The sequence below is a fragment of the Anneissia japonica genome, unplaced genomic scaffold, assembly GCF_011630105.1.
Source record: "Anneissia japonica isolate Jap-2015-1 unplaced genomic scaffold, ASM1163010v1 scaffold284965_len83405_cov169, whole genome shotgun sequence".
Lineage (NCBI taxonomy): Eukaryota > Metazoa > Echinodermata > Crinoidea > Comatulida > Comatulidae > Anneissia > Anneissia japonica.
This window is the reverse complement of record NW_022692935.1, coordinates 8,617-21,346: the sequence shown is the minus strand read 5'-3', so window position 1 is coordinate 21,346 and position 12,730 is coordinate 8,617. Positions and strand designations below refer to the sequence as shown.

The 12,730-nt window shown below is 34.7% G+C and overlaps 1 protein-coding gene across 1 annotated transcript in view; it reads left to right on the top strand.

Annotated features, from left to right (window-relative positions):
- LOC117100566 (hyalin-like) overlaps nucleotides 1-12,730 on the top strand; it is a gene marked incomplete at its 3' end in the record, with an annotated part of 28,236 nt that overhangs the window by 6,940 nt on the left and 8,566 nt on the right. Inside the window, exons 2-10 of the mRNA XM_033240340.1 lie at nucleotides 1,511-1,555; nucleotides 4,387-4,532; nucleotides 4,592-4,813; nucleotides 5,931-6,144; nucleotides 7,043-7,087; nucleotides 7,798-7,839; nucleotides 10,375-10,416; nucleotides 10,853-10,894; nucleotides 11,352-11,393. Coding sequence (XP_033096231.1) covers nucleotides 1,511-1,555; nucleotides 4,387-4,532; nucleotides 4,592-4,813; nucleotides 5,931-6,144; nucleotides 7,043-7,087; nucleotides 7,798-7,839; nucleotides 10,375-10,416; nucleotides 10,853-10,894; nucleotides 11,352-11,393 — 840 coding nt within the window. The remainder of the gene's footprint in view (nucleotides 1-1,510; nucleotides 1,556-4,386; nucleotides 4,533-4,591; nucleotides 4,814-5,930; nucleotides 6,145-7,042; nucleotides 7,088-7,797; nucleotides 7,840-10,374; nucleotides 10,417-10,852; nucleotides 10,895-11,351; nucleotides 11,394-12,730) is intronic.

Here is a 12,730-nt window from a genome sequence, read left to right as displayed (position 1 = left end):
GAACTAAAACTAGTTCAGTATGAGTGAAATAGTACATCAGTCATGTGCCAATTGTCCAGCACAAGTGGAATGAGACATGTTTTGATCTCATGAGCTATGGCAAGCCCCACCTGTCTTAAGCCCATGAGCCTATACTGTTACATGGTATGATATGAATAACACTGAACAGTTTTATGTCTGCATGTTCGTATCACCAACTTCATCATCACAAGTTGGGTTAAGCCTTGTCCCGACTATAGAATTTTTCTTCTTGCCTTCTTGTTGAACTGGATGACGCCGGAGGGGATAAAGGACTTGCCATAGCCATTTGTTTTCGCGCTGAGTACCCTCATTCTACTGCTTGGATTAAGTTGGTTTATAATAACCTGATGGAAAGGATCTAACTCAATCCGATCAAAGTTTTTCTGAAGATGTTCTAAACACACCTCACTATGGAGGGCAAATCTAAACCAATCATTTTACCAGCCCGACGGATGAAAATTTCAAAGTGTCCTTTATCCACTCTGGCAGCATTACCAGCCAAGCAATAGCCAAGCAACCAAGGCAATACGTCCAAACACTACATATTACAGCTCTATAGAAAGTTCTAAAGCAACATAGGTTCACTGGAATTAAAATTTTCTGTAGTTTAATGAAGCAGTACATCCAAAGATTTAATTTTTTACACTAACTCAATATGGTCACTCCAGCCCAATTGAGTATTAATGCCCAGATAATTATAATTATCAACGATTTCAATTTCTTTTCTTTTGATGATTATTGGTTGAAATTTATGTTTGGTCCTGAAGTCGATGACCATCTCTCTTGTTTTGTTTTATCTATACAGAAGCTAAAACAACTGGGGTTAGTTAGAAATCTTTCTTTATTTCTAGCTGCCTTCGTAAACACTGAAATTGCATACAAAACAAAATTAAAATTATATGAAGAATTAAGTTGTACAGTATAGATTTTTGTAGGATTTTTACGTATTTGAATGTATTGCTGCGTAAAGTTAATCGTAGGTTAATTAAAGTTTGACAGAACGATATTAAAATTTTCTTCTACTTGATTAATTTCGTCATTTTGACAAGACCAAAGTGTTTTAAGATTTTCTTCCTGTATTTAAGTTGTGATAATTATCACATAGGCACATACTGTAGCAGTTAATTAAATTAATCGTTAATTAACACTTGTCCAATTTTTTAAGTGGTGTTATAAAATCAACAACAGGTGTTCTAATATCTGCACCCAGAATTGATCTGGCAAGTCTGTTTATTAAAACCTGAAGTGAGCTACTGTACAGTGGGATCATACTGAAATAGTATAAAAATGGTAAAATTAAAGCGTTTACTAAGAAAAAGTTGGAAAAAAAATAATAAAAAGTAATAACACCTAATGTTAAATTGTTAACTTGTTAACTTAAATCTGTATAAAGTGTAGGCCTATCCTTAGTAGTCAAGAAGTATGGTAATTAATAGACGTTAAATAATGATAAATTTAATATTTGTGTTAATGTTTTACATTTATTTAGAAGCTACCACAACCGCTCCACAGGCAACAACGGAGACCACAGAAAGTAAGTTGAAATATACTAATTTATTTGACCAATGACGGATATTCTGTAACAGTTCAATCCATAAACACCTGTTGAATTGAATGTTTCGGTGAGATTGATCTGACGGTCATCAGGAGAATGAGAAAGAATAATTTTGTTGGTCCTAAATAGAGATGGTGATAGTCGGTGTTCATTCATTGTGATTTGTATTACCATAATACAGGTTAGCTTGTTATGTCGGCTATGTGGTAATCTGTCACATGGACAACTATGAAATGTGTTGTACTTGCAGATGTCAAGGAGAGCTAAGTTATTCAAAATTATTGGATAATGTTCCTAAATTCACACCAATAACTTTGGCAGACTGGATGTTTAAACAAGTAAAAGACTTGACGACAGCACGGGGCTGAACATTTACAGTCAGGTCAATCATCACATCCTGCAATGTCGCGTTGTCGTGCAACAAGTGTCAGGGGCCGAGGCCTAGCCTGTAAATACTCTACGTATATTTAACTTAATTTTACATGAAAATCAAATCAAACATCTTCTGATGGTTCTATGAACCTTCCTTAACCTACCAATGTTTTAAAAAGTATTTTACCCGCGTACTTTTGTTTTTTTGCTTGTTTTCCAGGACAAAAACTCCATACAAAAACTCGCAACGTTAGAATAGGACTTTTAGGCTTTGTTTACAATTTTATACACACTCGGCAAAATTGTGATGACGTCCTCTTTCGTCGCTAATTCGGTCTATTAAGGTAGATATGGAAGGCAATCGCCGCCAAAAATACAGTTACAAACGAACTACCTACTCGCAAAAACGTACAACCTACTCGCAAAAACGTCTAATCAGTCTAATTATTTCTAAGCTGTTCTCTGACTGGTCCATAGTTGTATCAGATTTATCTTGGATTCTCATCATTTCGGTGGTACTAATTACAAGTGCACATTAATTAACGAGTGGCTGTTATGCTAAAAAATCAATGAAAAATACATTATAAGCCTAAAGAATATAATTGTGTCTGTTGACACCCAAAACATATAGGTGTAGACACCTCATTTATGTTTTGTGTACGCACTATTTTTGTGCTTCTGGACCAAGTGGTTCAGGAGTTATGACCATCATATATTGGATAAAAGTGAGTAACCTTTGACTTGGAATATTTAATCAACGCAGCTACTAGAAGGCGGTAAAAATGTTTCCATAAATGTTGACCCCAAAAGTCTTAGTGTAGACACAATTTTCGTGCTTTGAGACCAAGTAGTTGATGATTTATGACACGGAACATGCTATATAAAGGCTATACTGACATTTGACCCTGAATATTTGGTCAACGCAGCTATTATAAGGCGTCAAAAATTTCCCATAATTTTTGTCCCGAAAAACCTCGGTGTAGATACTATTTTTGTGCTTTTAGAGGAAGTACTTGATGAGTTATGACCTGGAACATGCTGCATGTAGGTAATTGACCTTTGACCCTGAATATTTTGTAAACGCGACTATAAAAAGGTGGCAAGAATGTTTTCATGACTTTTTAAATATAGGCCTACAAGAATATGCAAACAGTCCTTTTATTATAGTTTAAGGTTAAATAGGATTTTGTCACATTTAGCCTGTACTACTACTACTACTACTTTATTGGTTAGTGGTGCGCTCACTCGCTTGTTGTGCCTACATAGGATATCTATTTAATCAGTAGGCCATGTTCTGCACGTGAGAAATTACAAATATATAAATTAGAATACAAAAGATGCCTATGAAAGATAACATTTAATAATGTTGGTCCTAAATATATATATATATTACAAACTTCATCTTCTTACAAGAAGGCTGATTTTAGAAAACTTTCGAACTTTGTTTTGTCGTTTTCTTTTTTTTTTTAGTAGGCCTACGATAACGTGCTCTTCTCTGTCTGGGAATTCTTTTCGTTTCTCTTTGTATTTGGAAGAGTGGGGGCTAGCGTCGTGCTCCGCCTCTGGTGACGATTGATTGATTGAATGATTGATAATGCTTATTGGCAAATCTTCATTGCAACTTTTAGTTTGAGACGCGCCTCAGAGCTGAAATTTGCAGTGTGGGGACATTGTTTATTGCTGAAGCTTTCTTGTTACATTTACGCCGCCCAAACATTGTAATTAGGCCTATTATAATCAGGCCAAAAATGAAAATGATTAGTATGCGTGTAATATCATGCGCAAGGATGCAGTATCAGAACACACACAACACATACATTTTGATAAATCGCGCGCATCCTACATTATTATAGATAGAGCACATTAATTTGTAGCTATGATGATGAGTGAGCCGGAAGAAGATTTAGGAGAACGTAGTAGCAGTGCCAACTCGACGACCCCACCACCAAGAAACCAAAATTGTGGTATAAGCAGCATTTTAATGATGTTGGGCTGACCGATCCAGATTTCGGTAACGGGATTGTCAAAAGCAAAAATAATAGTTTATGTGCTATTTGCAAAGTGCGCAAGACCACACTTAAATTTTACAAATCGGTAAGACCGCTACTTTCAACGTAAAATAAACGAATCGTATGTAATGCAAGTGGCCATTTGACATTAGGAGAGTGAAATCCTCACGAATATCTGCAGAAATAGCAAGTTTTCATTATTGATTAACGAATCTACAGACATTCTAGTCTCTCAGATTTTTGCTGTAGTTGTGAGGTTTCACTCTAACAACAAAGTAAGAGATACTTTGTTGACCACGGTAGAGGTTGAAGACGGACCTGCTGATGGACTGTACACAACCATCAAGCATATATTAAATGAAATTAAATAAATTTAATTAATTCCCCTCAATAATATAACTGGTTTTGCGAGCGACAATTGTTCAACAGTGATGGCATCTAACACTGGATTCCAGGCGCGACTGAAGGCTGATGTCCCTGGTATATTCATCAGTGACTGCATTTGCCATTCATTTGCTCTTTCGCAAACCATACCAATCATTGCCTCCCATCGTGGTTGGAGGCATTCGTCAAAGGTATTTGCTGTTACTTCTCCCGAAGTAGTAAACGTAAATATCAATTCCGCCTTATCCAGGAGGTGGTTCAGGTGCCCCATCTTAAGGTGCTTAAACTCTTTCAAACACGATGGTTATCACGAGGAGAAGGCTGTTTCAGGATACTAGAACAATGGGATGCATTGCTATTGTTCTCTGAGGCTGAATCACGAGCAGATGGGGTTGATGGTGCATCAACGATACACGAAAAGCTAACAACAGTAGAGACAAAACACGTGTTTTTGTTCCTTACTGCTGACAAGGTAAATGTTGAATTTCAATCCCAGAAATTCTGGCTTCATGAAGTTTACAAGTCAATAACATAACACAGGAGCAATGGAGCATGTTGATTGGTCAGTTTGTCCCCTGCTTTTTTTCTTGTGGTTTTTACTGTATTTTTACCCTTATACTGGTCTCTTACATTCTTTTTGGTTTGCTAATTACTTGTTAATTAGTGGTATTACAGCATATTCAGCAGCAGCACATTTCTCGCCAGGAGGCTCAATGTAACACATGGGTCCATTTTAAGAAGCCTGTGAAGATGTAAGTATGGACACTTCGACAAGCGATTAGAAAAGAGTCAGCATGCGAAAGACGCCATCAATGTTTATGACGTTGTGCTTCATGAGGATGATGACGAATGAGAGTTTTTTGATTTAAGGAGTGACTGTTGATGATAATGTTTTGTTCGATCATAAGAACAAAATTTGAAAGAGTTCTTTTTCGATGTTTGAATGAAAAATATATATAAAAGTGCATAGGCCTAATTGTTTTTGTTTGCATGACAATCAGTGTAATATTTGTACAGTATGTTGTCACTCTAGTTCCGCTGCCTCTGGGTTTATACAGTAGATTATGTGGTTTAATGCTGGTTAATGCACTACAGACTGATGTTACAATGGCCCTATGTATTGTTTTATCAGTCTCTTGATGAAGTCGACTGTGTGGACGAAAGCTAGAGCATTAATTCTATACAAGTTAGTCTTGAAAGTGGTGCTGTCATTTATTTTATATTAAGATGCTCAGGGCTAGGTATACGGTATTCAGATTAAAAATGTGTTTGCAAAACTATTAGTTGATTACATTGTTAAACAGTCACACGATATTTGTTGACAATGTCTACTTCACTGCAAAGGGGCCCCAACATTTTCTCGCCGCCGGGCCCGATGACTCATCGTTACGCCACTGGTAGGAGGTGGTGCGATGAGTGCGTAATGTACGCACCGCCCTCTTCCAAACGGAAAATGGTCCACATTTTTAAGATAGTTGAACATGTACTAAACCAAAAATTGTTGTATTTGTCATAAAACATAACGGGAATCCTAAATCTTTTAACCAGTGTAATCCATTTGAATCGTACAACACCCTACAATATTAAAGCGATCTAACAGGCTCTTCCCCTTGACACCGTCTTTGGAAACAGCGATCCCCGATCCGCGTTGGTTCATTTTGAACACCCAAGCATCACACCATCCTATGGATCTGATTAAGCATGAACAACTAAATATCGCTGATAACAAATTCAGTATCTGGATGAACTGTATCGTGTTTGTGAATTCCCGTAGCTTCTTTGTCCGTCTGGAATGCCAAGATGGTACAGTGGCTATCAGTCCCAGTTCAGCTTTACCCCAACATAAACGATGTTTATACCACTCCCCACCCGTTTACACAGACTGTAAATTTTGGCTTTTTTTAATAGCTTTTCCACACGTAGTCTCGCCTATTGTATAGTTTTCAACCAATCCGCGGCAAGTCTCACTATCCCAAAATATAAGTATTTTCCCTGTTTGGAATTTCTGCAGATATTATTCTGTAGACGATTGAAGCAACTCAATCGAAACGTCGAAATATTCTCAACCAACAACAACAACAGTTCTTTTTAGAACTATCTACCTGGTGTACCGCAAGAATTAATATATAATATAACTTCGCCATGCAAAACTTCAAACCATAAACGATGTTGTTATTTGTGGAAGAGCATGTCTATAGATGATTTTTGTCTTGTAAATTGTTATTGATCTCAAAATGATGATCTCAAAATAGACAAAATAATTCATTCTATAGTGTACTTCTTTCTGGGGGAAGGAGGAGAAAACAAAAAAAAATCTTGTGCGGTATTCAGGGGCGGATTTAGAGGGAGGCTAAACAGGCTTTAGTCCCCACCCCCCCTAAAATTTCATAGCAATTTCTTTTTAACTGCTTTTTGAAGGTCCAAATTAAAATATTGTTTAATGTTTTCTTCACACACATCATATTTATTGGCTAAACATTTTACTGTAGTTTACATTACATTAGTGACAACTGAGAGTATTTTTTTAACTACTATTATGTATGTATTTAAAAAATGTGTGTAATCAGAATTTACAACTACAACTCAGCCATTAATAACAGTGAAGACAACTGATATTAAGTGGTCAGAATCTAATGAAGTTAAAACTTGTTAAGTGTTCTTATTAAAAAGTACTATTAATCACATTTTTATATGTATACAGTACCTACAACATTGCCGTCAACCACAGAATCAGCGACAACTGAGGGTATGTTTTTTACGGATTATTATTATGTATATGCTTTTCAAATTTGTTCATTCAGAGTCTGTTACAGTCTCAACTATCACTAGTAGTAGAGACAGATGAAATTAGGTTATAATATTTAAACGCTTTAATTTCCAACAAAATTAAACTTAATTGTTAAGTGTTTTTAATTTATTAGCAACTCTTAAATATTATTCAATGTTTGTATTCATACTGAACCTACAACAGTGCTACCATTGACCACATTAGTGGCAACTGAGAGTATTTTCTTAACTATTATTATGTATGTATTTTTAAAATGTGAATTTGTTCATTCAGAGTCTGAAACAACAGTGTCAACTATCACCAGTAGTAGAAACAGCTGAAATTAGGTTATACTATTTAAAAACTTCAATTTCCATCAAAATTAAACTTAACTATTAAGTGTTTTAATTGATTAGCAACTCTTAAATATTATTCAATGTTTGTTTTCATACTGAACATCGACCACATTTGTAGCAACTAGAGTAATTTTTTAACTATTATTATGTATGTATTAAAAAAATGTGTATACAGAATCTCCAACTACAGCTCAGCCATTAATAACAGTGAAGACAACTGATATTAAGTGGTAAAATTTAATTAACTTTAATTTCCAATGATGTTAAAACTTGTTAAATGTTATAAATAAAAAGTACCTTTTAAGTATTACTCACTTTTTTATATGTATACAGTATCTTCAACATTGCCGCCAACCACATCAGTGACAACTGAGGGTATGTTTTTTACTTACTATTATTATGTATATACTTTTTAAATTTGTTCATTCAGAGTCTGAAATGACAGTCTCAACCATCACCAGTAGTAGGGACAGCTGAATTTAGGTTATAATATTTAAAAATTTCAATTTTCCAACAAAATTAAACTTAGTTGTTAGGTTTTTTAATTGATTAGCAATTTTTGAATATTGTTCAATGTTAGTATTCATACTGAAACTACCACAGTGCTACCATCGACCACATTAGTGGCAACTGAGAGTATTTTTTAACTACTATTATGTATGTATTTAAAAAATGTGTGTAATCAGAATCTCCAACTACAGCTCAGCCATTAATAACAGTGAAGACAACTGATATTAAGTAGTAAAATTTAATTAACTTTAATGCCCAACGAAGTTAAAACTTGTTAAATATTATAAATATAAAGTACCTTTTAAGTATTAATCACATTTTTATATGTATACAGTACCTACAACATTGCCGCTAACCACATCAGTGACAACTGAGGGTATGTTTTTAACTTATCACTATTATGTATATACTTTTTAAATTTATTCATTCCGAGTCTGAAATGACAGTCTCAACCATCACCAGTAGTAGGGACAGCTGAATTTAGGTTATAATATTTAAAAACTTCAATTTTCCAACAAAATTAAACTTAATTGTTAAGTGTTTTAATTGATTAACAACAACGTTTGAATATTATTCAATGTTTGTATTCATACCGAAACTACAACCGTGCTACCATCGACCAGTGGCGTAGAAAAGTTTTTTTCATTGGGGTGGGGGGATGATTGGCGTGTTAGCCAGTGTCGTAACAGGCGCGGGGGGAAGGGGGGAAACTGCCCCTCCCCTGACGGTTTTTACCGGGCTGACCAAGCCGTCGTACCGGGCTGGGTAATAAGAGAAAAGAAAGAGGGGAGAGAGAGGGAAAGAGAAAGAAGAAAGAAAGAAAAGGAAAGAAAAAGAAAAGGAGAAAAGAAAAATAAAGAAAGAAAGGAAGATATCATAATGACCAGACTCACAACACCCTGCAACCCCTTCTCCATTTCAAAAACAGTCATAACTCCTTTGATCTATGCTGCCCGATGGCTTTACCACTGGTGGACAAGGGGAAAATATCTATCTTTGAAAAATCTTCCCCACCCCTTTATAAATGCCCTTTAAAGTGCCTAAAAAACCTCAAATTTCGCGTATTTCGCGCACATTTCTTGTTAGCATAGGCCAATTTCCTCTAAAAATTGCACATTTTAGGGAGTTTTGATCAATTCCAACGAAATTAGAATTAAAAAACACCGGGGGAAAAGGAAAAAATATCCATCTTTTGAAAATCTTTCCCCACCACTTGACAAATGCATCCTCTGAAAGTGCCTAAAATTCTCAAATTCTTTGCTCGCATTTCTAGTTTTCATCAATTCCAGCGAAATTGGAATTAAAAACACAAGAATATTTTGCACGCTTCGCGCGCATTTTTTAGGGCTTTTTTTAGGTATATCCTTTTAAGTTATTTAAACACATAAGCCTAATAATAGTCCGAAACTCAAGAAAGACAAATTTAAGATAGATCGTTTTAACCTAAAAGAAGGGCTTCAATATGTATTGATGGTGAAATAATATGTTTGTAATAAATAAAACCATGATGAAAATGCTTATATTTAGTTTCAAACACACGTGTGTGGGCTATGTTATAAATAAGATAAGCCCTATGTCGTATTTTTTTTCTATATGGGGAGTGGGGTGGGGTGGGATAGGTATGGTAAATTACTAACTGGGAAAATAAATACCCACTATGACCCAAGACCCCTGTTACGCGCCTGGTGTTGGCGCCAATGTGTGCCCTTGTGCGGACAGGGGATGTGCCCCACTCTGAAGCTGGAATTCTTGTTTTTGCAAAATAAATTGATGCATTTTGCTATTATAGGCCTCATCAATAAATTCCTCATCAACCGATATAACCTTATACATTCTTGGAATTGACATAACCTTACTGATGTTGTACACACCTTTGAGTGTGAAATGTGGCTCTCTTTGCAAGCACATCTAACATCTAAGGAAAGAAGAGCTTAGATTGGTACCAGATAAAATAATTTTGTTATCAACATTAATACATTATGCTAATTTTCATTTTTGTAAGCGCATAAGACAGTGCAAATTATTTCTGTGACAGTCTTTTGAAGTGTGTAAAACTTCATTTTATCCCATACATAATCAAAATATTGGAGGGATGATACAATGGACCATCCCCCTTGTCAAATATTGGGGGATATATCCCCATCCCTCCCTCCCGGGATCTACGCCTATGCCATCGACCACATTAGTGACAACTGAGAGTATTTTTCTAACTACTATTATGTATGTATTTAAAAAATGTGTGTAATCAGAATTTACAACTACAACTCAGCCATTAATAACAGTGAAGACAACTGATATTAAGTGGTAACATTTAAATAACTTTAATGCCCCATGAAGTTAAAAATTGTTAAATGTTCTAATTAAAAATTACGTATTAATCACATTTTTATATGTATACAGTACCTACAACATTGCCGCCAACCACATCAGTGACAACTGAGGGTATGTTTTATACTGATTCTTATTATGTATATGCTTTTCAAATTTGTTCATTCAGATTCTGAAAATAATGATAATTATAATATTTAAACACTTTAATTTCCAACAAAAATTAAACTTAATTGTTAAGTGTTTTTAATTGATTAGCAACTCTTAAATATTATTCAATGTTTGTATTCATACTGAACCTACAACAGTGCTACCATCGACCACATTAGTGGCAACTGAGAGTATTTTCTTAACTATTATTATGTATGTATTTTAAAATTGTGTGTATTCAGAATCTGCAACTACAGCTCAGCCATTAATAACAGTGAAGACAACTGATATTAAATGGTAAAATTTAATTAACTTTAATGTCCAACGAAGTTAAAACTTGTTAAATGTTTTAAATAAAAAGTACCTTTTAAATATTAATCACATTTGTATATGTATACAGTACCTACAACATTGCTGCCAACCACATCAGTGACAACTGTGGGTATGTTTTTTACTTATTACTATTATGTATATACTTTTTAAATTTGTTCATTCAGAGTCTGAAATGACAGTCTCAACCATCACCAGTACTAGAGACAGCTGAATTTAGGTTGTAATATTTAAAAACTTTTCCAACAAAATAAACTTAATTGTTAAGTGTTTAATTGATTAGCATCTTTTGAATATTATTCAATGTTGGTATTCATACCGAAACTACAACAGTGCTACCATCGACCACATTAGTGGCAACTGAGAGTATTTTTTTAACTACTATTATGTATGTTTTTAAAAAATGTGTGTAATCAGAATCTGCAACTACAGCTCATCCATTAATAACAGGTGAAGAAAACTGATATTAAGTGGTAACATTTAATTAACTTTAATGCCCAATGAAATTAAAACTTGTTAAATGTTCTAATTAAAAAGTACGTATTAATGACATTTTTATATGTATACAGGACCTACAACATTGAAGCCAACCACATCAGTGACAACTGAGGGTATGTTTTTTTCTGATTATTATTATGTATATGTTTTTTAAATTTGTTCATTCAGAGTCTGAAAAGACAGTCTCAACTATCAATATTAGTAGAGACAGATGAAATTACGTTATAAGAGCAGTTGTCTGTAAAAATCAAAGAAATTTCAAAAATAGTGGCAGACTCAAACAAATGGATTTCTTTCAAATTTTTCACAAGGCTATACCTTTGTTAAGAGAAATAAAATATGAAGTTTTATTCACTTAGGGTAAATTTGTATTTTTGGAAATTTTTGTCATTTTTGGATGTTTTTAAATGTTAATGTTGGGATTCCTTCCAGTGGATACTTAGTTTATTTTGTCATTCTGAACGGATTTTCTCTACTGTTCCGTTTTAATTTTAAATAGTTTTGCATTATGTGGCCGTTTGCTGTTTTATGGGTTTTCCCATTTGCCTTTTAAAATGTATATATTATTAAAGAATCTCTATTGAGATCCAGCGGGCCGCCACTGATGCACGGTAGAGATTGCATCTTTAGATCTCCGCTCTTGTTCACAAATTCGCGGACTAGTGCTGTCTCGTAAGAATTTCATAGGACGCGTTAAGAATGACAAAATATTCTCTGTATCTACTGGAACCGAGCCACATAGCTTGTATTCCACCTGGGCTGTGTATATATATATTGCCTTGCTTTGGCTCTGTAATCATTAGTGGTTGTGGGACTAGTTTGGGCCCCACCTAAGCTGGTCGAACGTTTCGTTTTTGTCTATACCCTAGCTGCACTGATGAGGCCTGGAAGGCCGAAACGGATCCGTTTGGGTTCTCAATGCTTTGAGGGAATCACCACTCCTCCTCACTGGCATATGCCGGTACCCATATATACTCCTGGGTAAAGAGAGACAAACGCAGATAAATCTTGCCCAAGGACACAAACGACTTGCACAGAAAGAATTTCGAAACCCTCTGACCAAGGGGTTGAGAGTCCGAGCCTCAGCCGCTGTGCCAACACTTCCATCATATATTATAAATAGTTAAAAAACTATCTCAGCAATAGGAAACTGTAGGTAAGTGGCGATTCTTCGCTGTTGGAAGAAATGAATAAAATAAACAAATTAAAGTAAATAAAAGAAATTAAATCTGCAGATATTGGGATTCCTTCCAGTGGATACTTAGTTTATTTTGTCATTCTGATCGGATTTTCTCTACTGTTCCGTTTTAATTTTAAATAGTTTTGCATTATGTGGCCGTTTGCTGTTTAGTGGGTTTTTCCCATTTGCCTTTAAAAATTTATATATATATATATATAGGTATATATATATATATATATATACGTATATATATATACAGTATATTCAGTA